This window comes from Siniperca chuatsi, linkage group LG10 (assembly GCF_020085105.1).
Source record: "Siniperca chuatsi isolate FFG_IHB_CAS linkage group LG10, ASM2008510v1, whole genome shotgun sequence".
Classification (NCBI taxonomy): Eukaryota; Metazoa; Chordata; class Actinopteri; order Centrarchiformes; family Sinipercidae; genus Siniperca; species Siniperca chuatsi.
This window is the reverse complement of record NC_058051.1, coordinates 25219295-25246338: the sequence shown is the minus strand read 5'-3', so window position 1 is coordinate 25246338 and position 27044 is coordinate 25219295. Positions and strand designations below refer to the sequence as shown.

The 27044-nt window shown below is 37.8% G+C and overlaps 2 protein-coding genes across 3 annotated transcripts; both read right to left on the bottom strand.

Annotated features, from left to right (window-relative positions):
• Positions 1-13823: 13823 nt before the first annotated feature.
• On the bottom strand, positions 13824-20246 carry LOC122883643 (thyrotropin-releasing hormone receptor-like). Its single transcript, XM_044212622.1, has 3 exons — positions 19971-20246; positions 17725-18559; positions 13824-16428 (listed from the first exon to the last, which is right to left on the bottom strand). The coding sequence occupies exons 2-3, from the start codon at positions 18499-18501 to the stop codon at positions 16030-16032; spliced, it is 1176 nt and encodes a 391-aa protein (XP_044068557.1). The 5' UTR covers positions 18502-18559; positions 19971-20246; the 3' UTR covers positions 13824-16029.
• A 902-nt stretch (positions 20247-21148) lies between these two features.
• LOC122883642 (osteoclast stimulatory transmembrane protein) lies at positions 21149-26750 on the bottom strand. Of its 2 annotated transcripts, XM_044212620.1 has the most exons (4): positions 26631-26641; positions 26399-26428; positions 23532-24546; positions 21149-23418 (listed from the first exon to the last, which is right to left on the bottom strand). In XM_044212620.1, exons 1-4 carry the CDS (start codon positions 26639-26641, stop codon positions 23065-23067), a joined length of 1410 nt encoding a protein of 469 aa, XP_044068555.1. In that variant the 3' UTR covers positions 21149-23064. The 2 variants fall into 2 exon arrangements, with proteins under 2 accessions (XP_044068555.1, XP_044068556.1); XM_044212621.1 differs by lacking the exon at positions 26399-26428 and having other exon boundaries at positions 26631-26750.
• Positions 26751-27044: the final 294 nt, after the last annotated feature.

The window sequence follows — 27044 nt, the reverse complement described above, 5'->3', positions numbered from 1 at the left end:
CTGACTCTGAGAGGGAGACCATCTGCTGCCAAGTCCAAGGCCAAGCCAGCTGAGAGTTCAGCTCTCGCTACCCATGATCCTACTGCAGCCTCCACTCTGTCTCTGCATTTTCACTTCAGAGCTTTATTTCACTCAATGTGGCACTTTTTCATTAAGATTAAAGTTGGCTCAAGTTAAAGGGATATTGCTGTGGACTCTGTTTTGAACCCTAAAATGTCTTTTCTTCTGGGACTTTCCTAAAGAATCTCATTTAATCCCGTCATTATTGGATATACTTCACTAGGAAATATTGTGTACTGCCTTCTGTAGATTCATTTTTTTTCCTGTCACATTACCCCCCACCTCTTTATTGCCAGCAGCCCAAGCTTTCCAGATGGTTTCCCATAATATTTTGTATGGTGTCCTTGACTCCTGTCTTGTCTGGAGGCCTATTGATCTGTTGTGGCTGAAGGTTTGGTCCGGATTCAGACAGCCTCTCTAGAATGAACAAAATAAAGTTCAAATGCAGCCTTCAACCAACATCAGCCCTTAATAAATGTGGTTTTGTCATGAGGGTTGTCAGTGTAGTTATACTGATGACTAAAGAAGCATACATTATACAGAATGTGCTGTTCTCATACTATCACATTGTTTCCCTGACCAAACGTCACATGGTGCTGTCAAGATGTGATTTACAATGTTGCAAAGGAATTACGGAAGTCTTTTGCACGAGTCTAACTGTAAAGCTGTGGTTTTACTGGCTAACTTACAAATGTATTGCATAAATACATATATGCATACATTTAGAAAATCACCATTGCATCGAAAAAATATTGTGAATCTTGCATAAGGATCATGATGCAACAGCCTCTTTCAAAATTAAACTAACTTAATCAATTCCTCCCTGAATTCCATCGAACAAAATCTATAAAATGAAATACATGAAATAAAATGTAAATATCGTCGGTATTTACATTTCATTGCTAACACACTAAATGGTGTCCTTGGTAAACATTACACCTGCCAAACATCAGCAAGTTAGCAATGTCATTGTGAGCGTGTTAGCATGCTAAAGTTAGCATTTAGCTCAAACCATCGCTTTGTACAGCCTCACCATGGATGTATTAGAGCTTTGCAGAGCCGCTAACATGGCTGTAGTTGTAAAAATCTCGTGTACTGCTTTATTATGTACAGAGTCCCCGAAGGGTCACGATGGAAATTTCTTTCTGAACTACTTTTGCGTTCCTTCACAATTAATTTTGCAGTCTCTTGCAACATTTTTGTGTTTTAATTAGTAATTTTCTGTGGGAGAAGTGCAACACCAAATGAATTCAGGAAAACATAATGCCACACTTGTAAGTCTGATAATCCTTTATTTTCCCCTGACAGTGTTGCCTAGTGTGACTTTTAGCTGTGTTGTTTTCCCTCCACATGCTATACCTATAATCACATGTACTTACAGTAAGATCACAAGTCCACAGTATATTAATATTCTAAGCAGTCCAGCAAATCTCTTATTTATAGACACCACACTGAAATGAAACTGTAAGTCTCCTGCCGTAGTCTGGAGTGCAACAGCGTATGAGCAGAGCCATACAGTTCATGTGTTTTCAGCAGAGCATGAGAGACCTCACATCCAGTCAACGGCTGAATTATGGAACAAACACAACAGCAAATGTCAGGGGGGAAAGAGCAGATTAATAATGACAGCAGAGTTCCTCATAACTGCAGGGACACTGAGCTGCAATAAGGTTGACATAGCCGGTGAAATGGAGCTGTCTGGCTGAATTATGTTCCTCTTGTGAGAAGCGCAATAAAGATGGTAGCAGCTTGTAGGCCTTTCATCAGTCAAATGTGTCTTTCTGTTGTCTGCTTCAGTAGATCAAAAGAGAGCGTGCTTTTTAAAAGTTGAGAGATCAGATAAAAACTGACAAAACTACTTTGTGAGAAAAGGTGGAGGGCTTATTTAATTTATTTTTAGCCACACTAGCAGCTCTAGGGATGGCAGTGTTGGTCTGTCGGTCCACCACTTTGGTCCAGACTGAAATATTTCAACAACTATTACATTGACTGCCATGAAATTTTGTACAGACATTTATGGTTCCCGGACAATGAATCCTACTGACTTTGGTTACCCCCTGACATTTTCTCTAGTGCTACCATGAGGTTGACATTTGTGATTTTGAGTGAAATGTCTTTCCATCTACCACCGTCCTCAGGTCAGAATTTGTGTGTGTCCAATACTTTGTTTTTTGACCAAATACCTGCAAAACCAGTGACATTCCCATCAGCCTCAGCTGTATATTGTGTTTAGTGTTCATTAGCAAATGTTAGCTAATATGCTAATCTAAGATGGTAATTATAATTACTTCTCTTGTTGTAATTTAGGCTACTTCTCTGTATATTATCCACATTTCTCTATTTATCAGAAATCACAAAATAATAAACATTTAGGGGGTAAGAGTATAGTCCATCCAGGGACATATCAAATATGAATTTACAACACACTATTGACGGCCCTGCTGCTCCCTGAAATATCAAAACATTTACAGTTAATCGATTCATGAGACCTCTCTGTGTGCGATTCTTTATGACATTTTTGATTGCAGAGCAGGGAGTATTGATCATGGCTGACCATTTCACCCCTGTATATGAAATGTGTTTTTTTTTCTCACCTGAATGGCTTAAAGAGGCATTGAAGAGAGGTTCTATTGACTATGAATTGAATGAAACAATTACACTGGTCAGACAGAATAAATTAAGTTGGATGATTTAGCTGTCTCACCCAAAAGTTCTGGCATTTAACTGTATGTGCTGAGTTGACTCCCTCTCTGCTTTTACAACTAATATACAGTACCTAATGCTCTATGAATGTACAAAAGAAATAGAATAACTAGATCTATCAGTGATGAGGAAGTTTTTTCAATTCCAGATAAATATTAACACTAATGTTTTATATTCATCAGGCAACAACAATACACAGTGGTGGAAAATAACTAATTAATAATAATAATAATAATAATAATAATAATAATAATAATAAATAAGTACAGTACTTGAGTAAATGTTAAGTGCAATTTTGAGGTACTTTTACTTTGAGTATTTCAGTTCTGTACTTTAGAGGTGCTTGTACTTTACTTAAGTATTTCCATTTTCTGCTCCTTTATACTTCTACTCCACTGCATTTCAGAGGGAAATATTGTACTTTTGACTCCACTGCATTTATCTGACAGCTGGAGTCACTTTACAGATTAAGATTTTACAAACAAAACATGTGATCAATTTCTAAATATAATACCGTGCTATAGATTAAACTATTGAACAGTATATGAACTTTAAAATGTGCTCCACCAGCTGTAACATTAAAATTCTGCTTAATCTTCAGTAATAATATTCCAATAATGTGCAATAATATAACTTAAGTACATTTCGTTAAGATTTTTGTACTTTTACTCTTGTGACAGTACTTTTATAGAGCAGTATTGCTACTTTTACTTAAGTAAAAGTAAATATAAATTTCTTTATATATATATATATATATATATATATATATATATATATATATATATATATATATATATATATATATATATAGAGTACTTCTTCCACCACTGACAATACAGTAACATGGCAGGGTACAGACCAGACGCAACATTTCCTGTTTTGGCCCCCTTTTGACATTTGCATGAAATTAATCAGTTGTCTATGAACTGTGGTTGTTGCTGAGTGCCTCAGGCTTGTACACTCCCTGACAAAAGTCTTGTCGCCTATCCAAGTTGTAGGAACTTGGAAATAATAACTTGACTTCTAGTTGATCATTTGGAATCAGAAGTGGTTTATATGAAAGGCAAAGGCCTCTAGATTATGCTTATTTTACCAAAATAAAATCTTATCATGCCTTGATTTTTAATTATTTTATTTTATTAGGAAAGAAAGGCCAGCCTTTGCTTAGACAAAAGTCTTGTCACTTAAGAAAAAATGTACAGTACAGAACATAAAGTCATGGTGCAGTGGAAAAATAATTAATATTGTGTATGACTCCCATGAGCTTGGAGGACTGCATCCATACGTCTCGGCAATGACTCAAATAACTTATTTATAAAGTCATTTGGAATGGCAAAGAAAGTATTCTTGCAGGACTCCCAGAGTTCATCAAGATTCTTTGGTTTCATCTTCAAAGCCTCCTCCTTCATCTTACCCCAGACATGCTCAATAATGTTCATGTCTGGTGACTGGGCTGGCCAATCCTGGAGCACCTTGACCTTGTTTGCTTTCAGGAACTTTGATGTGGAGGCTGAAGTATGAGAAGGAGCGCCATCCTGCTGAAGAATTTGCCCTCTCCTGTGGTTTGGAATGCAATGGGCAGCAAGAATGTCTTGATACCTCAGACTATTGATGTTGCCACCCACTCTGCAGATCTCTCGCACATCCCCATACTGAATGTAACCCCAAACCATGATTTTTCCTCCACCGAACTTGACTGTTTTCTGTGTGAATCTTGGGTCCATGCGGGTTCCGATAGGTCTTCTGCAGTATTTGCGATGATTGGGATGCAGTTCAATAGATGATTCATCGAAAAAAAAAAAAAAAAAAAAATCAACCTTCTGCCACTTTTCCACAGTCCATCCTTTCTGCAAGCTGTGGGCCTTGGCAAATGCAACACGATTTTTTAGTTGTCTTCTGTTTAATGCTGGTTTCTGAGCACTAATTCGACCATTGAGACCACTGTGTGACAGAATTCGACAAACTGTTCTTGTAGATACAGGGGTTTCTGGTGACCAGTTGTTATGTAGCTCTGCTGCAGTTGAAAAAGGGCTGGCCCTGGACTGTCGAACCAACAAACGGTCCTCTCGAACAGTAGTCTTATGGGGTCTGCCTGACCTGGGCCTGTCATGAACTTCACCAGTTTCTTCAAATCTTTTATTAACCTCTCCACTTGACATTTAGATACATTAAAGATGTCTGCCACCTCAGCAGGAGACTTTGTCTTCAGGCTCTTGATAATCAGCACTTTGGTCTGTGTTTGAATCTTTGGCATGCTGTCAGAGGTCAGGATGCATTTCAAATGAAGGTTGGGTGTCCTGGGGTTCTTCTTCTACACACCTGGGAATGTGTTAATTACAGTATTTGTCACAGGTGATGCTCTAATCTGTGATTGGTTGAATCCTTTAAAGATGTGACAAGACTTTTGTCTAAGCAAAGTCTGACCTCTCTGTCCTAATTAAATAATTAAAAATCAAGGCATGATAAGATTTTATTTTGGTAAAATAAGCATAATCTAGAGGCCTTTGCCTTTCATACAAGCCACTTCTGATTCCAAATGATCAACTAGAAGTCAAGTTATTATTTCCAAGTTCCTACAACTTGGATAGGCGACAAGACTTTTGTCAGGGAGTGTATATGTCTTGAAGAAAGGAAAGAAATTCAATTGTTATGGAAAATTGTATTAATTTTAATCCTATTGTCCTCTAAATGTTCCTTATTTTCCATATCAAGTTTGCTTAAAATTTGTCATTATTTCCAAATTTGAGCAATTATTAATGTTCTCACTTTTAATAGAACATACAAATAGAGTTGCAGAAACATATGCATAACAGAGCTCATTTTTCAGACCATCTCAGTGTGTTTTAATCAACAAAGTTCTTAAAACAGTACAGGCTTATTTCTTATTTTATACTTCAGTTTGTTTTCCCAGAGCACTTGATATTTTTTATCAACTGTAAATGTAACATCTCAGACAGTAATATTGACTGAAAACCAAACATGCAGAGAGGCCTCTGAAAAGTTCAAAGTACACTGATAACCACTAATCAATATCAAAATGTTTGCTGCACAAATTGGAGCAGTACAGAGTAATGATGAAAGCTTTGCACATCTATTGAAGCACTTGCGCTTTATCATAACCCATGTTTTTAATGCTACAGCCACTCTTATTTACACAAATCTTCAGACATCTTTAAAACCTCACATGCCTGGATTACACCAGTCTCGATTTAGATATGTTTGTATTTAACGTATGAAGTGGCAACAAACATTCAGCGCAGAGCAGTGCTGGAAAAGTAATCAGATCCTTTACTTAAATGGGAACTCCACCAATTTGAAGTCTAATAAATTGCCTCAAGTGATGTCACTTGAGTCAGCCTCGGTTGGGGCTGATGACTAAGTTTGAAAATGAAAAAAAATGAAATTCTGTGGGTGTAGAGTTAGAAAACAGTCATATTACCAGACATCTGTAGCTGTTCCTCATCTCTGCTTGAGGCTGCATTAGCCGCTACTAGCATAATACACCCGAATCTTGTGGGCCGTTACCGTGTGTTCAGACTGCCGCTGGCGAGAGCCTCAAAATTCTGCCCTGCCAACAACGCTGTAGAAAGATTTGTGGAAAATGTTTAACCATTCCTTTAAAAACTAATTGAGTAAATGTACTTAAGTATTCTTGTTTTACCAAGAATCAAATATCTATTGCAGATGCAGTAACAGAAGCAGCTTTTTAAACAAAAAAAAAAAAAAAAGTACGTGTGGAGTTTTTTTTTTTTTTTTTTTTAACATGTATTTTTATTGCTGTCATCCAACAGATTGCAACGTAACTTAAATGAGACCTTGCGACTTTCTCTGTTGCCTATAACAGCCTATGGACTGATTTCACAGTAAAATGACTCGGGATGTTTTTCCTGTGGAATTCTAAAGATGTGATGTTTATACAAACTCCCGAGTGTCCCCAGAGTCAGTCCTGGTCAGAGTCGCTGGAATCACCTCGATACTGTATTCCTTGTTGTTAAACTGGCCTCTGTCAGTCTCAGGGACTGTGTTCTGTCCCGGGTCGGCTGTGTTCAGCGTTTTGCCCGATGCCCAGGAGCGTGAGCAACAGGACGCTGACTGCAGTTCAATTAATGGCCATCACTGTCATAAATAACAAGGATTTTCTGAAAACTTAACTATTATTCAAAAATGACTCAATGGTTTCTGTAAACTCATGTAGGTTATTCTGAAGAGCAGAGAAGATTTTGCACAAACACATACCCATTCAACTTGTGTAAACATGTACATACACCAATACAGCTGCACACATCTTCACCATCGCTTTAATCTACAGCACAGAATAAAAGACCATCTCATAGCTGACTTCTTTTCTATACAGTCTTTAAATGACTGTATATGAAAAAGATTGAGCTGAGTAGGAAAACTCAATATTGTTTCTGTTATAATTATTCTAGCCGGGAAATAGGGAATTGGACCCAAACGCAGACTAGCTGGTGAAGAGCAATAATTTACAAACAAAAAAGGTTTACACTGAATTGGCAGGCAAAAGCAACTCAGCAGGTAAGCAGTCCAAACCAGAAAAACAAGTCCAGCAGTGAGCAAGCAAAATCCACAGACAGGAAAGGTACAGGGGAACCAAAGACTCCGGCACTCAGAGAGATACAACAACTGAACAAAGGAAGGACACAGACTTAAATACACCTAGGTTAGGGATACAATGAGTGACACGTGAAACTGATCAAGACACAGGTGAAAACAATCAAAGCAATCATAGACAGGAACTAAAACTAAAAGACACTTGAGGGAAGGAGACTATTTCAAAGTAAAACAGGAAATAACAGAACACAAACCCAAAACCATGACAGTTTCAGTGTATATTTTCATACAATCATATGTGTTATTGAGATGAGACTCCCTTTAAAAATTGGTTTGATGAAGAGTATCAGCTCATAAATCATAAATACAGCACATTGAGGATTTTATGATGTGTACCATCAATAAATTCAGAGTAATAAATGGAGGATTTGCTATTTCAACACATAAACTCACATGGACACCGTAGTTGTGCCACACTGTCAGTATGTGCAGTATGAAAAAAGTTCATATTAATGGATTTGGTAACTCCTATTATTATTCTTTGTCTTACTTTTGATTTGGGGCATAATCCTGCTCTAAGTTTTAGAACTACAGCTCCCACAATTTGGGGGCTTTGGGGGATGTACTGTATGTTGCCATAGAGTCAGTAAGTTAGCTTGAGCTTAATTTTAGCCTATATTGTTTTACAGCAAACTGGCACCATTCCATTGTGGGAACTTTTGAGGGCACTATTTTGTGCATAAATTACACATTCAGAATTTGGACACTCAAATAAAATGGCAGACAATAAAGATAGTGCACCATAAAGTAAATATGGAGTGATTCCAGACACAGCAAGACAGTGGTAGGCTCACTTAGATAGTGGCATGACAGCTCTGATAACAGCACATTTAAGTTTTTAAATATGAAAACAAAAATTTTGAAAGTTGCATCTGAAATGTAATTTCCTGCCACTACAATAAATTAATTTGCTGTTCACCAACTGACAAAATATTACACTATGAAGATGAATGTTTTCTTTGTAATGTTAAAATGGCTGTCCCAGCCTGTCCTGTCTGCCACTGGTAACTGATAAGAACAGGCAATGATGGACTTCCTTAACACAAACTATCTTCTTAACGTCAACATAACCACGTAATAGTATCTATAACAGTTAACTGAACAGTTAACATGACGTTGCTACGGTGATTAATTGGCTCCTTAATGAGCACACTGCCAGAGCCTTTTATACAGTGTCCTTGATGTAGTTAATATAAGTGATATTTTAGTAGACAGGTAGTTTTTGTAGGTTTTTAACAGTGTATAGTCTCAAAACTGGATATCTTGTGACAATAATGCACCATTTTTTCCCTGTATGAATTTCAAGGTCAGTCTGTATATCATTTAGAGAAATTTGTAAATACAGTAAAATATAAAGTTCACATTTAGTGCTTTTAATAAGTTTAAAAAACAAACCTGCCTTAAAAGCTGATTAGTGAAATGCAATGTCCCTCTAAAAAAGCATACTGATTATAACGATTCTCAGAGTACACGCGCACATCTAGTCCAATATGACAACCCTATTTCTGCTGTAACTGAATGTGACAACCCACCTTTATTTGGGAGAGCGGTGCTCCGGTGCACTTCAGAGTTCATGGTCTGATGAAGTCAGAGTTACATCATCATCATCACACAGAAATACAGACGTAAAATCCCAAATCCACCATGGTGAATGCTCTTTATTTCCTTGGATGGATCTGAGATATTTCAGTCTGGACCAAAATGGTGAACTGACCTACACACCGTCATCGCCATCCCTAGTCTGCTTCTAAAGGACATTCAAGCACTCTAATCCTTTACCTCATTAAATATATTCAGACTTTATCAGCTGTTTTTAAGCATGTAAATATAGGACATAAGTAGATTTATTTCTTTAAATATTTGACTCTTTTAACCCTCATGACAATAAATTACTCTGTACTGCAAAGCCAGGAATTACAGTTGTAACATAAAAATAAGTTATGTTTATATTTCTGTCCTCTGTGTATCATGAATAAACCACCCTCAGCTTTCAACATATTCACACATATTTCACCCAGAAGTAACATGTCATAGGCACACATTTAAATCTCATCTATGTTTTCTCATCTCTGTTTGATTTGTTAGTAGTTGATAATAGGTGGAACATGTCATATGGTTATTTGACTATCTATCCACTGAAACTTAAACCAGTGGTTCCTAACAATTGTAGCTTGAGACCCCTAAAAATGAAGCAATGTCTACTTGCGATCCTTCAATCCCAGGTTGCAGATGTCACTGGCCTTCTCATATTGTTTCATTTGAACACTTTTTAGGTGAACTCATCCTGTAATTCACAAGCAAAAGCACTGATTAGAAAAAAAAAGTCAGAAAAATATAGAGAATTTTGTGGATTTTGTGTAGCAAAAATATATTTTGTCTGCTTTCCAATTTGTTTTACTCGTGACCCCTCAGATTTATCTTGTGATCTCTCAACATACTTCTATGTTAACTTTTTTGTTTGAGAGCACTGGAACAAGGTATTAGATATGCTAAAACCCATCTCCTGCCTCCCTGCTTTGTGTCTTAACAAAGTCTGCTCTCTGCATTATGTAGTTTCAGCGAAGGAGGCTTCAAATTCATTCAAACATGGGCAGATTAATAATAATAATAAAAAATAATAAACAGTCTCTTCACGCAGCGTAATGGGCTTCCTGAAACAATGCAAAACACCCTGGCTGGCCTTTGATTATTTGTGTTGATACTACGAAGACAAGAGCTCTTGACAGATGCAGTGGATAAATTATTCATTCTCACAAAATAACAGCTCTTTTTGTTCTCTCTATTATCAAAAGGGATTCAAATATATTATACTAGCTGCGATCTTACTGTACTTATCTTAGTTTCTTATCGTATGATTTATTCATGATCTTTAACTTAAGCTCTGTGTGGTGTAGCAGCTTTTTGAGATTAATCTGTGATACACATTCAGCAGAATTTATCAAGCAAAGATATCTAAATGATCTATGAGGCTATTTTGCCTCAGATTATGCTGCATTTGCCAATATAATTGTGTTTGACGATAGGGGTTGTAATTTATCAGAGATACAAAGATGAAAATTAACATAAATATCACAACATTGAAACAACATTGAACATTTTTCTCACTGATAAGGATGTAACTGCAAACCTTTGTTTTAAAACTCAGCTTTTCAAAGAGATATACTCCACATGATGATCCATTATTCAGTGGTGGAAGAAGTAGTTAGATTTTTAAAGTAAAAGTAACATTATCATGATATGACAGGGTCATATCAACATGACCCTGTCAGTTGTATATATTATTGGATTATTATTATTATTACATTGCTTTACTGTGTAAGAAACATATTTTAATGTTTTAGTTGGTTGCGGAGCAGCAACATTTTAACACTTTATATCCTTTTGGGTGGTTTATCTATAACAATACATCATATTTTATAAGCTGATAAGCTATTTTGTATGTAAAATCTAGATCTACAACATAACTAGTAACTTTACCCGTCAAATAGTACTTTGTAAAAAGTACAATGTTTTTCTCTGAAATGTCGTGGAGTAGAATTACAAAGAAGTAGAAAATTGAGATACTCAAGTACAAGTAACTCAAAATTGTACTTAAGTAAAGAACTTGAGAAAATGTATATAGTTATTTTCCACCACTGCCATTATTATCCTTTAACACGAACCAGAAGCATTTTGTGTTTAAAAAAGTCTTTGTCCAAAAATAAGCTTGATAATAAGAAGCTGTAACCTTTTCCACTCTGAATGACTCAGCCTCATGCCTTCACATCTGTGCAGCAGCTGCATCTGTTTGGTCATTAAAGCCTTGAATTTGCCCAGTGGTGATGTCCCAGCTTCAAATGCATTGTGAGTGAAAGTTCACTATGTACCACTGAGCTTTACTTTGTTTATTTGGGATAAAAATGTACACACAGATGAATATACCAGTATACATGATGTCTATAATGAAATCTATACAAAGAACTACATTATTAATTATAAAAATCTCTCTACTAGCATTCACATTTAAATTTTATGGCTTAGACATTGCTGCTCTAACTCTGATTTTTAAAACTGAAGTGATAAAACATTTTAAAGGAAAAGTCTGACATTTTGAGAAATAAGCTTATTCACTTTCTTGACGAGAATTAGATATAAGAAGAGAGCGGTACCACTCTCATGTCTGTCTGTTTAATATGAAGCTACATCTAGTAGACAACTAGCTTAGCTTAACATAAAGACTGGAAATAGGGGGAAACAGCTAGCTTGGCTCTAATAAAACCAAAGCATAAAAACACTTGGTGATACTTGGTATAAAGATTTTGTTGCCGCAGGCTAGCTGTTTCCCCCTGTTTCCAGTCTTTATGCTAAGCTAAGCTTACCGACTGCTTACTGTAGCTTCATATTTAATGGGCAGCTATGAGAGTGGTATTGATCTTCTCATGTAACTCTTGGCAAGAAAGCAAATAAGTGTATTTCCCTAAATGTCAAACAATTTCTCTAAAGAAATCAATTGTATTGTGGCATTGTTTTCTGGCTTCTAAAAGCTATGCAACCATATAAAGTATTCTCTCTCTCCCCCCTTATTACACTTCATTAACATATCAATCTCAGAAACCTGGGCAACGGCCAATGTTTCGGGGCTTCCGCTGTAGCCAGCTGATATCCGGATACTGGATATCTGGGCCAAGACTTCCTCTTTCATGCGCCGGTCATTGTTTACAGTCTGATTAGCAATCTCGGAACCCACTGGCTATTGTCTAAATACGATTTGAATGCAGATACATTTTAAAAAAAATAATAAAAAGCTAATCTCTAGGGTTCCGAGATTGATGCAAAACTAAATCGTCATCAGATAATAACCGGTTCTGAGATTGCATTTTGGCCAATGCATTCCGCCTCTTTTGGTCTCCACACGGACTGTTTACCTGCAGGCATCCAAAGCCCGCTCAAATATGATTGGTCAATACTACTCGGCTACAAACAGCAACCAGAACTCTTCCAATACCAAAATCTTGTCCCTTGCCTACAGATTCTACATTCATATGCAGACATCTGTTTATAGAGATTATTAACATATAAAATTGGTGTGAAATGGGGTTTTTTCAGTGACATTTGTACATCAATAATTTTGTAAAAGTTTTTGTGCAAAATGATTGGGCACAATCTCTATTATATGAGTGAAAAGGAAATGAATAAAGAAACTTAATCATACTGAAAAACACTGCTCTCACCAGCTAATAAACCACACTTAAACCGTTGGGATTGTCAAATATTTTCAGTGCAAGCTTTGGGGAAATAATCATAAAAAGTCCTTGATTGTCACGCTGAACAGTTTATGAAGTGTTGAATTTTTTCTTTGTGATATGAAGGGGAATACTTTCAGACATCACCTTGCTGATTATTTTCTGCAGAAGACTGAATAAATCTGTGATCTGACATGTCCCTGTTTAGAACTGCCATTACCAAGCATAGCATGCTGTCAAACAACACGACAAAATGGGCCAACCTGCCACTATTTGTCAAAGTTGTTGCTTTAAAAGAAGTTCTATCACTGCAGAAAGTGGCCAGCATTACGTTGAATCGTATCTTTAGTGTCTGTCTGGACATTTGAGTTTAGGTTTCTACCATATTTGATCCACCAAGCAGAGGAAGGTGTTAGGACAGTTACAGTTACAGGAATTAAAAGCATACTTTTCTGATGGAAGTCTTGAGAAAAGATATTGAATTTTGTACAAAATGTAGAACTCACATAAAAATCAGCAAAGAATAATAGTCAGCAAGCACAAACAGTCATTCGGTTAGAGCTTTGATATAAAACAAAACAGAACAAGACCCCCCTCAAAAACAGTATATTATTGATCCATGTTACATCTAAGAGCTGAAATGAAAAGCTATAAAGTGCAGCTGTGGTTGCAAGATAGCCACTAGCAGCATTTTTTTCTGTAGGTTTCTCTGTGAGAGTGTATTTCTGCCTTCATTGATTCTTTCCTCCAGAGCCCTTGTGACATCGCTTTCATCATAAAAACTCCTTATATGGAACTTATCAGCACTGTACATCCTGCACAATGTCCAGAGGGACTTAACTGCTTTATACAGTATTCTTGACGTGACAGAGAATATGGCTCCCACATTAGAAAACACTGACAGGGTTGATTAATGACAGTAACCTCACTCTACATGTGCCAAACAGGTGATGGTGTGTTGGCGAAGCTGCATTTAGCTCCTACAACTGCTTCACATGTTTTTAGTGTCATATCTTTTGTTAATTATTGTTATTCCGACTGTTATTTATATCACTTTCATGCTAAGGTGTAGTCTTAAGTTTTTTTTATAATTTAGAGCTGCAACAGGAAACTAGAAAAACAAGCAAAGGTGTGATATGCTCAATCAAACATGGCATGTTTAGGATAATTAATGCAAAATCAGAACAAAAGACAATTACAAGTGTGTCCTTGAAATGATCCATCTGTTATTCCCTATTCAGGGACAGTACCGATGCTGTATGCAAACATGTGTTAGAGCTACAGTTTCAATTCAGTTTATGTAAATCTACATTAAATCATTCATTACATTTTCTAAAGTAAATACTGGATGAAAACTGTCAAGATTTATTTTAATTCAACACAAAACTCTCATGAATAACGGGCTGAAATATTAATTAATCCCACAGTCCACAGGAAACTACAAAGCCTGTTTACAAAATATGTTAAAAACACAAGATCAGCTTCTGGCTCAAACATGTACAATATATAGAATAGACAAATATATTGAACAGATTGTGAAAAGGATTCATACATGGGATGGATATGTTGAGATGCAGAGACATGCAGTAACGTGACCGACAGCACAAGACGACAGCAGTAAGATGAGGGCGAAAGCAAGTTTGTTGGCAACAATTAACGTCACAGTATTTTTCCCATAATGCACTTGCTGTCAGATATGTTGCATGTCTCCAGTGGCTAAAAAAGACAACTTTATTTTCATTCTCTGACTTGGCCGATGTTTTGAATTGGAACTGATTTGTTTGCTATCAGAGCTTCAATGGCTGTCAGTAAATCCAGTGACAAATTCAAGGAGTAAAAGAGGAGGTAGCTGGTATATGAAGAAAAACATTCTTTCTACTGAGACTTAAAACACTTAATTTTAAAGGCCCTGCACACCCACACAGGTGTTTTCAATTACTCTGGCTGATTATACCTCAAGTCAGGTTGAAATTAGTTGGAGCTATTCTGGGAAGTACACAATGCCACCAAAGTCTATTGTTATCTAATAACAATGAAAATGGTGTAAATGGTCCTGCGCTAACAGGTGTAACAAAACTAACAGGAGAGTGAGGGAGCTGTCAAGCCCACTCTGTACACGCCCACACAGATCTGAGATTAGGTCTAATGGGGCAACAAAAGTGAAAACACCTGTGTAGGTGGACCCTGGCTGTGTATAGGCTTTAAATTATGTAGTTTAGTCTAGCTGACCTTCCAAATTCAAACCATGCTAGCCTACAGCTGTCTATAGAAGCTGGTTAGCTATCCTGTTGACCGATATATAATTATGATGCTTTGAATGAATAAGACTAAGAGTCTACAGCCATGCTAGCTGCTCTGTGAGGCTAAATGCTAATGTCAGCGTGCTAACATGCTTACAATGACAATGCTAACATGCTGATGTTTAACAGGTATATCCAACAGTTGTTGAGGTGAGGTAGGTCTATTTCCACCAAACTGGTGGACCAACCGGCAGGCTGACATTACAGTTGTCACTCGCGTGGCAAAAAATTCCATTACCATTAAATAATTAAATTAAATAATCATTTATATTTTGATTATTTGTTCATATTTTATAACAATTAGCTTACTTTGCCCTCTAACGAAATAGGGTTCTTTGGCTCCACCTAAATGAGGTACACTAATGAATAATTTTGATTAAATATCAAAAAAGCTTGGTAGCTGCAGGTACGTGATGTGATGCATTGAATGGCCACAGTCAGAAACATATGCCGGCACAGTTAAAACTCTCTCTCGTTGTTGGTGTCTGTACTGTTAATATTGTCTTGTTGAAATGGGAGACACAGTGTTAAAAAACATGAAAACACTGGACTGTGTGTTCATCAGTGTTGTTAAAGAGTGGGGTGCATCTGAGGACACAGTACACTCCAGCCTGAGCACATGAAAAGCACAAGTGCACTTGATCTCAAGAGACACATTATGCTGATAATTTGATTAGGTCAGTACCAGTTCTAGACAAAACTATTTAGCATAAAGTCTGGACATTCTTTCCCAGTCATTCTTACTTCATGTTTTTTTATGTGCACTAAAATAGTGAGGGCAATTCTTTCCAAAACATTTTTGTATAATGGTGACGCACATTATGATACCATTATGTCCCACTAAGCAGTGTGAAGTACACTAAAGCCTGGACTCACGTACTGTATTTACAACACTGTTACAATACTGAAGCAAAAGTACCACAACAACTACACCACAAATACAACCACAGCAAACAAGAAGAATATCTACAGATCTCAGCGTCAGTAAATACTTTTTCTAACAAGTGGAAACAACAGCAATCTTAAACATTAAAATAAAAGATTTTCACAAATAAATTATCATACACACACAGCCTGCCCTTTTGAACCCAACAAACTCATCAAAGCCTTTATTAAGAAATGCTTAAAGTGCTTGCATCATCATCTGTTTCAGTGAACCTCTTGGTGGTTTGGCCACTCCCTTCCTCCTGCTCTGTGACCAGTTCATTGCTCTCATGGGACGAATCCTTCATCACACTGTAATACATCGGCACATTGTACTCTGCAGCCTTCTCCTTGTGTTGCCAGTTGCACTTGCAGAGCTTTTTAAACGCGACACGAAACTTCTGAGACATGAGGTTGTAAATGATGGGGTTGACGGCACTGTTGGTGTAGATGCACATCCGGCAGAAGAGCAGGAACCAGGTGTTGTGGTAAGGCGGGTCGATTAAGGAGTTGACAACAACCAGTGTTCGGTAAGGCATCCAGAGCAAGGCAAAGAGGACGACCACCACAGCCAGCATCTTTGTTATCTGTTGATACAGAGAAAGAAACAGAGGATCAAGGAAACGAGGAACAAGAGTGATGTAATTATGTGACAATGAGGAAGTACAATTATAGTTGTCTTAACAGGCACTCTGTATGACATGACTCATTTCAATGTTGTAGAAGATGTCTAATAAAAAAGAGTCTATAGCTATGCTAGTGGCTCAGTGAGGCTGTACCTAGCGACATCTGTGCTAAATGCTAATGTCAGTATGCTAACATGATCCCTGTGACAATGCATAGATTATGCTAGAAAAGAATGAGTTTGTACGATGTGCTGTAGTGTCGTGTAGTGTTTATAGCTGTTCTGAACGACCACACTTGAGGGTGGGGTGAAAAGGCCACCTTCATAGAGAGGGGAGGAGACATGATTATCATTTAAATATGGGGATAACGACGCACATTTTCAGTCAGTTTCTTATGTTTATTATATAGTGAGAGAAATAGTTGTGAGAAAAAAAGCTTACTTTCTTACCTCCACACAGCTGGCCAATCACTGCATTAAGTGGGTGTGAATGTCGGTTTCAGAAAATTATAGAAATTGTCCATACAGCCCCTAAATTCCGGCGTCAGAAAGTTGTGGAGGTTTCTAAAGCTGTTCGACCATCCGACCAGCACTGATGTTTAGGAGGTATAATGTTTACCGTGTTCACCATCATTTGTTTAGTATGTTAGCATGCTAATATTTGCTAATTAGCACTAAACACAAAGTACGGCTGAAGCTGATGGAAATGTCATTAGTTTTGCAGGTATTTGGTCATGAACCAGAGTATTGGACCTGATCATGGCACTAGATGAAAGGTCAGAGGAAGTGATTATATTTCATTCTGAGGGGGACATGAATGTCTGAACCTAATTTCATGGCAATCCATCCAATAGTTGTTGCGACATTTCACTCAAAATCACAAATGTCATACTCATGGTGGCGCTATAGGAAAAGTCAGGAGATCATCAAAGTCAGTAGGATTCATCCTCTGAGAACCATGAACGTCTGTACAAGATCTCATGACAAACCTACCAGATTGAGATATTTTGGTCTGGACCAAAGTGGTGCATCGACTGACTGATATTTCATCCCTAGAGCCACACCGCTAGCGTGATGAAAGAATTACAAAATCCCGACCTTAGCTATTTTTTTCACATTTACCACATTTACAATGAGGTCTGGCTAAAAAAGAGATTTCTTAATTAGAAATTATTCATAAGATTTCAATAGTTTCTCATAAAGGTGGATTATTCTCCTTTATACTCTAAACTGTGTCTCAGTCTAGCCTTTCCAGTACCTGTTTCCTTGCAGAGACAGCACCCTTGTTAGTCTTGTTAGTGCTGTTGGAGTGACCCTGGTGAACTGACCCTCCTCCGCCTCCGTCGTTCAGATGCGAAGGCAGAGGGCTCATGAACAAAATCCTCGCAATGAGCCCGTACAGCACAGTGGCCACAGTGAGGGGGATCACATAGAACAAAGTGAAGTCCAGGAAATAGATCGGCATGTAGAGACTCCTGGAGACGCGGTAGCCACAAGTGACCACCACTCCGTTGGTATAGACGGTTTCATTTGTGTCCACTAAGAAGAACCACATAATGCAGTAGAGTGAGGTAAAGACCCAGACTCCAGCTATGATCCTCTTGGCCCGGGAAACGGTGCATATGAATTGTGCCTTTATGGAGTGACAAATAGCAATGTATCGTTCGATGGTGAAGGCTGTGATGGAGCAAGACGACACGTTGATGCCCAGGTATTGAAGATAAGTTATACACAAGCATCCTGTGTATCCGTATACCCAGAAGGCTATAACATCAGAGATATTAGGCAGCCCTGCAGCCAGGAGCACAATGAGGTCTGCGACAGCCAGACTGACAAGGTAACAGTTAGTCGGCGTCACCATGTGCTTAGTGCGCAGCACAACCAGCACCACCATGATATTCCCAGCAATCCCAACTACACAGATGAGCAATGTCAAAAATATTGTTATGACCTGCTCTTCAAGAGGGTTCAGAGGCATTTCTGTCAGATTTACAACCTGAGTGACATCCTGAAAGATGGTTGTGTTGTTCTCCATTGTGTTCAAGTCTTGTGGCCACAATTCAGTTGATCTCCAGGGACACAAAGCATAAATCCTAAAAACAGAAACAGAGAGAAAAAATAGATAGGGACTGTATGGACATTATTGGGGGGGCGGAGGGGGTTGAGTTTTATAATTCAGGTTTTTGAAAAAAGCAAGACGTTCCCCAGCATTATTAAGATTTTTTTCACAATCTCCACTTAAAAGAAACAAACAAACCAAAAAAAGCTGCAACACGAGGGTGTTGCAATCTAATATAAGCGATGAAGCAGCTATAATCGATATTTTTATAGTAACAATGTATCAAGTGACTGTGAAAACAATGTGAGAGGTGTCGCTCATAGTGATTAACCTACAGAGGATTATCACCTGAATCGGCAGCTCCCCTCGACTTCACAAAGCTTTATAGTGAGTTCCAGCTCATTGTTTAGCTGTCTGGCTGCAACTTTACTGTTTTGGTTCACTCTCACTGCTCTCATAGCGTCATTTTCGGCCACAGCAAGCAGCCATTTTCAGCACAAAAGCTCTAAAAACCCACTGTACGCTACCAGCAGTTGGTGAACATAGTGGAGCATTTAGCAGCTAAAGCGCCAGATGTTTCCTTAAAGAGCTGGTAGAGATCAAAAACAGAGCTAAAAGAGAGAGAATATTGGACTATTCGCCAGGTGACCTGAAAAATGATTTCATATGAATGATCATGTTGCTCTGTAACTGCCCGTATGTGTAAATAAGCAAACTGATTATTAATATGATAAAGTTCTCCATATCAACTTAAAAGTTAATGTTAATGTTGTGTTCACAACTTGTTTCCGCTGCCACCAAGTGGCCAGAAAAGTTAGTTATTGCAGGTTTAACATATTAATGAAATACTGGTTTTCACAACCGCTGCCAGTGTACACATTAAAATTATGAATATTCCAGCCACTCTCTATTTTAGAATAAAGAGATACTAAATAAAAGGCTAAACTTGAATCTTAATATAGGCCAACATTATATGACACATTTAAACCTTTTTTTCAACTTTAAATTATGATGCAGACTAAAGTGAAGGGGGGAACGACTGCTGGTAGTTGCTTGTTGACTATGAAGGAAAAAGTAAAGCCCTAAAACTGTGACAGGATTGTTGTCCTCTGCAAATGATAAAGTGCACCTTAATGACTCACTGCGCACACTAAAGCCATCATTTGCAACTATTTGATACTTAAAAAAAAAAAAAGATCTCACAAGGGAAGGCTGAAATGTAAATTTAGGGTGAGTACAAATAAAAGACCCTCCCCTGCTCTCCCAGAAAAGTCAGACAACCCTCCCTACAGCAAATATTTTTTGTACAGCCCCTTAGCCAAAGAAATAAAGCAGAAATAAATTGCTAAATCATTCACAGTTGATTCAGGTTAAGAAAATAAAAGTGTGGGAGAGTAAGTAAATATGTAACAAATATTTTCAAGAATAGAAAATGGGCAGCTTACCATCATTTGCAGAAGGTAGCATTCACTATGGCACGGTAGCAGCACTCAGGTGCAATCAACCAAGGAACACAGATGACTGCTTAGTCCTTCTCCAGAGCCGCTCTAGTGGTCCACATATGTCTCTCTCTCTCTCGCTCTCCTTCGCTATGTTCCCAGTGCACCCCTCCCTCTCTTTCACATCACACACCATTATATCCAGTCTGCAACACACTGCCTTATACAGCCACCAACTTAAAAATCAATTCCACCTCCCCATCCAAGCCCAGAATGTCATGTCAACCACTGTGACCATGGCTGTAGCCATAAACCCTGTAATTATTCAAAGAACAGAGGAGGTAGCCTGCAATTCAACACATCATCCACTGCAGTGATTGGTCACTGAACTGAAATGGCACTAATTATGAAGCAGACCTTTTTTTGCCACTAGCAGACATAATTTAAAACACTTCAGCCTGTGTGAAAGGGCAAATTAACAGCTTTGGATTCTCTGGTTTTGCATAGATTCAGGAGTGTAGAATTTGAAAATGTCTTGTCTCTTGTGCGACAATCAGGACCACACATCATAACATTAAGATTCTTGCTATTCCTGTGACATTTGGGAAAGCTTTCACAGCCTTAAAAACATTAAAAATCTGTTTCCCCAAAGCTATGAAAACAGATTCTAACCACTTACAGCTTGGAAAGCTCTTTAAACCTCTATTTGTGGACATTGTCAGTATGAATGCTAATGCATGACAGATGCTTGCATTTTCATAGAAGAATAGTTTTCAGTCGCAGAACATTCAGTCCACCAGGCTTCCTCTAATGAATAGATAACAGCTTCACAGAAGGAAAAATAATCCTGCAGAACAGGTTTTGTCCAGGTAATTGACTGATTGAACTGCTGCATGCTAAGAAGTCTGTCCTCTACTGTGTCTGAACAAATATAATGATTAGTGTGCTCGTCTTTAGCGATGCACACACTTGCATGCCTGCTGGTGGGCCAGTTAAAAACTCATGCTGTGCATCCAAAATTTATTCAAACCCACAGACATTTATTTTAAGTTCTAGTGGCGATCCCAACGTTTTGCAAAGTTACCAAACATGCCAGGCTGAATTTTAGGGAAATGTAAATAAAATTCAAGATGTCTACAATATTTCTATTTAAGTCTTGAGTTTTAATATTTCATTCAGTGTAAACATCATATAGCTTCAATGAAGAGCTGGAACAAGCTGATACAGAACATATACAGTATGATAGTACAGAATAAGTAGATTTTCCCAACCTTAAATCTACTAAAAGAATCAAGGAAAAATTGGATGTCGACAGTTACATTTGTATTTACATTTTAACAATAATCAATCTTTCAGTTCACTGCTTTTCCAACCAGAATAAGCCCAGAGCTGGCACACACACACATAGTAAGCAACACACTGATGTGAGAATTCATAGAAACAGAAAATACATGAATAATTCATCATTTATGGACCAACAATAATGTATCATCTTTACACAGGCTGCTGATTTTTGAGACAATCATGAAGTGTACAAAAAGTTAGGATTAAAAATAGATGATAAAGAGGTATTCTATTATTATTCTGGGATGATGTCTTAAAATAACCTCCCGAAGCCTCACAGGAGTTTTAGGCAGAAGCGTACTGATGAAATGCAAAAGGACTTTTTCAGAGAAAGGAAGTGATTTTTTTTGTAAGGGCACACTGATTAAAATAGGCTAGTGAATTATTGGATGTGTGCATGAAACAGATTCATTTAATCTATTAAAATGATCTAGGCTGATACAATATAAAACAAATGTAAGATTCAATATTTTACTGTTCATTTCCACACTTTGATATTCTCTGTCCTCATCTGTCCAAAGCACCATAGTGGCATCTAGTGGGGCTGAGGGGTAAAAAAAAAACAAGAAATAACACATTTATATTGAACCACACAAGAAAAACAATTCATACACACTACATGAAAATAAAAATTTACAGTCAAACATGTGCCTTGTGACTTTTGTGTGAAAAATTTCCAAACTGAGCGGATGTGGTTGTACGTATACAAAAACCACATCAGCTTTAAGTGTGGGGATGCTGTCGACTGTTGACACGCTTGTAGAGGAAAAGGTGTTGGTACAGTGACTCATGCTGTATCTTCAGTTTGTTTTGCTAAAACAGAAACTCAGCAAAAGCACATTGCAACACAAACCTGAAAAAAACAAGACTAAGACTCACCAGCCCACAGCCAGCCGCCCTGTGAGGCTGTACTTACCTCAGCAGTGCTTTAAACTAAATGCTAACGTTTGCATGCGAACATGCTCATAATCTTGACCATGTTAACCATCTTAGTTTTTGCATGTTAGCATGCTAACATTTGCTGATTAGCACTAAACACAAAGTACAACTGAAGCTGGGAATGTGATTAGTTTTGCAGGTATTTCATCATAAACATAAACATAACATAGTAGTGGATAACATTTTGACCTGATGATGGCGCTGGATTAAAGTTTAAGAGATCACCAAAGTTAGTACAATTCATCCTGAGGGGAACATGAATGTTGCAACATTTCATCCATCCAATCTTTGTTGAGCTATTTCACTCAAAACCACAAAAATCAACCTCATGAGGCACTAGAGAAAAAGTCAGGGGATCACCAAAGCCATTACATACACTGTGTAGGAACCATGAATCTAATAATTTTGTGCCAATGCATCAAGTAGATGTAGAGATTTCATTGGACAAATTAAACATTGACCTGTTGTTGGCACTACATGACAAGTTATGGTTTCACCAAAGTCATGAGGATTCATCAGCTGAGCACCTTGAATGTCTGTGAACTTCATCCAATAGTTGTCGAGACGTTTCACTAAAAACTTAAATGTGAACATCATGATGGCGCTAGAGGAAAAGTCAGGGGATCACCAAAGTCAGTAGAGTTTATCCTTCAGGGACCATGAATGTCTGTACAACATTTCATGGCAAGCCATGTAATATTTCAGTCTGTTGGTCTGTTGGGACAGATGAACATTGCCTTCCCTAAAGCCACGCCACTAGCATGGCTAAAAACACCAACAGAAAAATAAGACAAGCATTGCATTGTACAGTGAAAGTTCACCCACTGGCAACCTCAACAGAAATAGTCTCTTTTTGTTCTTTTTTATTCTGCTTCACTTGTATTTTCTTCATCAAGTAAGCCGTTCTCCTCTCCTCCTGCTTTCTAAAAAAGGATGCAGAGATTTTCCTGCGCAGCCGTCTGGCATAAACCTCGAGGAACACCAAAGAGTAGCTCATCAGCCAGAGACATCCCAGCAGGAGTGTGACTCCCAGGTTCGGGGCTGAAGTTGTCACATCACAGAGCAACGGCTCGGGGTTGAAGGTCCACTTGTAATCCCTGTGGAAGTTTGTGAGCTCCCGTGTGACACAGGATTGTGGAATAATACAAAAAGCTGGGGGGAACCACTGAACCTATCAGGAGATTTAAAAAAAGAGCAAATACATGAAAACCCTAACAGTGAGGAAACAAATACTGCAGGTACAATAAAAGGAGCTGCAGTGGTGATACTGTTTGTGTGTCTTACCTTATAATTAACACTTATGCTGGCAGATGTTGGTGGAAAATCCAGAAACCACGGCACAATCACCTGAACTATATGATACACAACATGATCCAAAGCTACTATTAAAGTTATTGCAATGAAATATAATGTTACCACGACCAGTGCTATGAAACAGGAGGTACATTCCTGACTTGTTATTTTGCAGCTTGTGGGACAAGTTTCATTTTTAGCTGGCCTTTTGTTACCAGCATGAGTCGCTTTTTGCAGGAGCTCTTTGGAGACGTAGCCATTATCAAACTGAACTGATGTCAGAAAAGATTTCAAGTAGCGTGCAGATTCAAAGATTAACAAAGCAACAAAAATAGCAGCAAGGATCCGGTTTGATAGTAGTTTGTATTCTTTTAGCAGGTTTCTGGCATGTGAGAAGTTGACCTCTATCTGCCCAATCATCTTAGTAAATCTGCTTTTGACTTCTGACACATCAACATGTGTGAAGTGCTCTAACTTCCTCAAGTTAGTGACAATGCTCAAGTCTTCCCTCTTCACTTTGATGGTTTCCTCAACAAGGTCTCGCTTTGCTTTGTTCAAAGGTTCAGATGAGTTTAATAAAGTCTTTGTGAAACCCTCAGCAGTGCACTTCAGAATGCGTGCAGTCGCCCCTACATTCACTGTAATATTAGGGACGATGTTGAAAACTAAAATCATGACAGAGACTGAGATGAGGAGTTTGCGTCCCTGTTTGGTGCAGACAGTGGGCAGAATCATGGTCAGTACACAGCGCAGAGGGTGACACAGGAATGAGACCACAAACATGGCCACACTGTAGATGCAGGCGATCTGAATGGACGCTTCATGGTTGTATTTCAGAGTCTTTGACAGCCAGTGATGAAGCAGGCCACCAGTGATGATGGCAAGTGTGAAACAGAGAGACAGCAGAGTCAGGACGTCTCTGCCAGCAGGTGTAGGTGCAGAGTAAACATCCCAGAGATAAAGCAGGACAGATTTTAGAGCCTGTCTGCAAGATCCTGTTCTATTCCTGAGGAGAAAAAACACAACCTGAACAAAGTTAAGTAATAGTGAAATACACTTATTTGCATTCTTGCTGAGAGTTAGATGAGAAAATTACAACCTTTCTCCTATCTGTCCATTAAATATTAGCCAGCAGACTGTTAACTTAGCTTGGTATAAATACTGGAAAAAGGGGAAACAGTTAGCCTGACTCTGTACAAAGGTTAAAAAAAATCTGACTACCAGCCCCTATAAAGTCTCTGCAGGTTGCCTGGCAACTTCGCGGTGACAACAAAAGGAAGTCATCACACCCAGCCAATAAATAGTCCAGCACATAACCATCCATAAATTATTTTTTTAATACAGATTAAACAAGATATGACATGTTAATAAATGAGCTTCAGAAGTGCTGATAGGTGGATTTTTCTTACCTTTGGACAGAGCCAGGCTAGCTATTTCCCCCTGTTTTCAGTCTTTATGCTAGGCTAAGCTAACTGGCTGCAGCTTCATATTGAACCGACAGACACGAGAGTGGTATTGACTTTCTCATATAACTCTTAGCAAGAAAGCAAATGAGCAAAATTCCAAAAATGTCACACTATTACCTTAAGTATGACGCTACAGTAGAACAAGGAGGCGATTAGCCGAGCCTAGCATAAAGACTGGACTCACAGAGAAGCAGCTAGCCTGACTCTCTCTAAAGTCCAAAAACACACTTACCAACAACTCTAAATTTTACTTATTAACACATTGTATGTTTATTTAATCTGTCCAAGTGTTGTAACTGTTTACCCATCTGCCCAGCACTTCTGTGCAGTGTATCCTCTGGCTGCCTGGCAATCTCACAGCAGCAAGACTCCTGGAAGTCAGTGCACACTGTGATTGCCCACCAAGAAGTAGTTATAGCTTGTAACCACAAATCTCATATAACTCTTGTCAAGAGAGCAAATAAACTTATTTCCTAAAATGTCAAATGATTTTCTTGTTCTCCACAAAATGAATGGGGGGTGGGGCACTGCTATACTTTAACTTAACTCTAATATAACGTAAATATATGCAATAATGAGAAATGGGTGTTAATGTGGGCTACTGGAGGTTATAATGTTAGCATAAATTCACAGTAGCTAGCTGGCACACATTTGAATAGTTAAGTAAATGTTGATGTTAGCTAGAAGATCGTTACCATGTGAGGTGTAGCTACCCCCATCCACTTTAAACACTCACCATCAGAAACCGGAATAAGTCTTCAAATTTTTAAATTAATATATAAATGCCTGTCTCAAATAATGGCCTGTCTCGAATAAAGGCTGGGCAAACAAATACTGTTGCTTGAATTTTAGCTGATTTTTTAAAATGTTATACAATTGTAATAGTGTTTTAAATAAATTAAAATGTATTAACATGGTAGATCTGTTAATCCAGTGTAGTGATACAAAGTATTTTTCCTGATATTTAGTTCTTTGTGAAAAAACTATGACTTTATATGTTATGAATTAATGACATTTCTACGAATAATATACATTTTCTTATTCAGATTTCTGTACTTGTCATTTTTTCATAAGCCTTTTAAAAATTGGTGATATTGAGTTTTTATCATGCATACAGTAAAGTGATATAGGATTTTTAATACAAGTGTCCCAGATTACAAAGTAACCTGTCCCAGATTATCAATTTCAGGAAGAATTGTTTTTTTGAGCACAAAGAACACTAATAGGCATGGCATGTCACTTGTCTGGGTATGATATCTACATTCTTACTTCTGGTGTGGTTAGAAAACATCTTAGGGATTTCAGAAAAGTCTAAGGTGTTGATCTAATATGTTAGATAGATATCAGAATAAATAGCAAAAGTCAAAATTGCAAAAAAATGCCCCAGATTACCTGAATATAAACCCCACACCGATAGATAGCCTAGTAAAGAAACGTCATAGATTAAGATACAAGATAGATAGATGATAGATGCTAGAGGATAGATGAATAGAAGATAAATAGATAGATGAATAGATAGATATAATATATAAGATATTTGATAGAGGATAGATGAATAGATATTTTTAAATTAGTAACATCCTTTAGCAGATCATTAAAAAATTTAAATAAAAAAATTACTTACCTGAAAGGCATAATAACATTCTCTGTGATGAACTTCATTCTCTCTATGAAATTATGAGTTTAAGGAAAAACAGGAGTGGGAAGTGTTGGAGGACTGTGAAGGTTAAAAGGGGAACTTCTCTGAACAGTCACTGTCATGTTGGTGTTTGTTGGTCGCCTTCAAGTTCCCACGACCCACGTGGGAAATGAAAAGACAACTCTTCCCTATATAAACCATACATGACACAAAATCATATGAAGAGGCATGATGCCAAAACACACACACACACACAGAATGTGACACTGGTCATACTAACCCGAGTGCAGTTTCAGAGTGACTTCAGATTAGGAAATTTTATGTAATCTGTAGTATTTGTTTCACAACTCACATACTGTTTTGTTGACACCATTGTGATCACACATAGTTTATTTAAAT

Bases quoted from the DNA above. Each gene is read 5' to 3' on its own strand.
- LOC122883642 (XM_044212620.1), bottom strand. The intron at 24,547-26,398 runs GTAATCTGGGGC...TTTTCTCCTCAG, and splicing joins GGTGTGGGGTTTATATTCAG to GAATAGAACAGGATCTTGCA. The intron at 23,419-23,531 runs GTAAGACACACA...ATCTCCTGATAG, and splicing joins GCATAAGTGTTAATTATAAG to GTTCAGTGGTTCCCCCCAGC.
- LOC122883643 (XM_044212622.1), bottom strand. From the start codon at position 18,501: ATGGAGAACAACACAACCATCTTTCAGGATGTCACTCAGGTTGTAAAT. The intron at 16,429-17,724 runs GTACTGGAAAGG...CTGTATCAACAG, and splicing joins CTGTCTCTGCAAGGAAACAG to ATAACAAAGATGCTGGCTGT.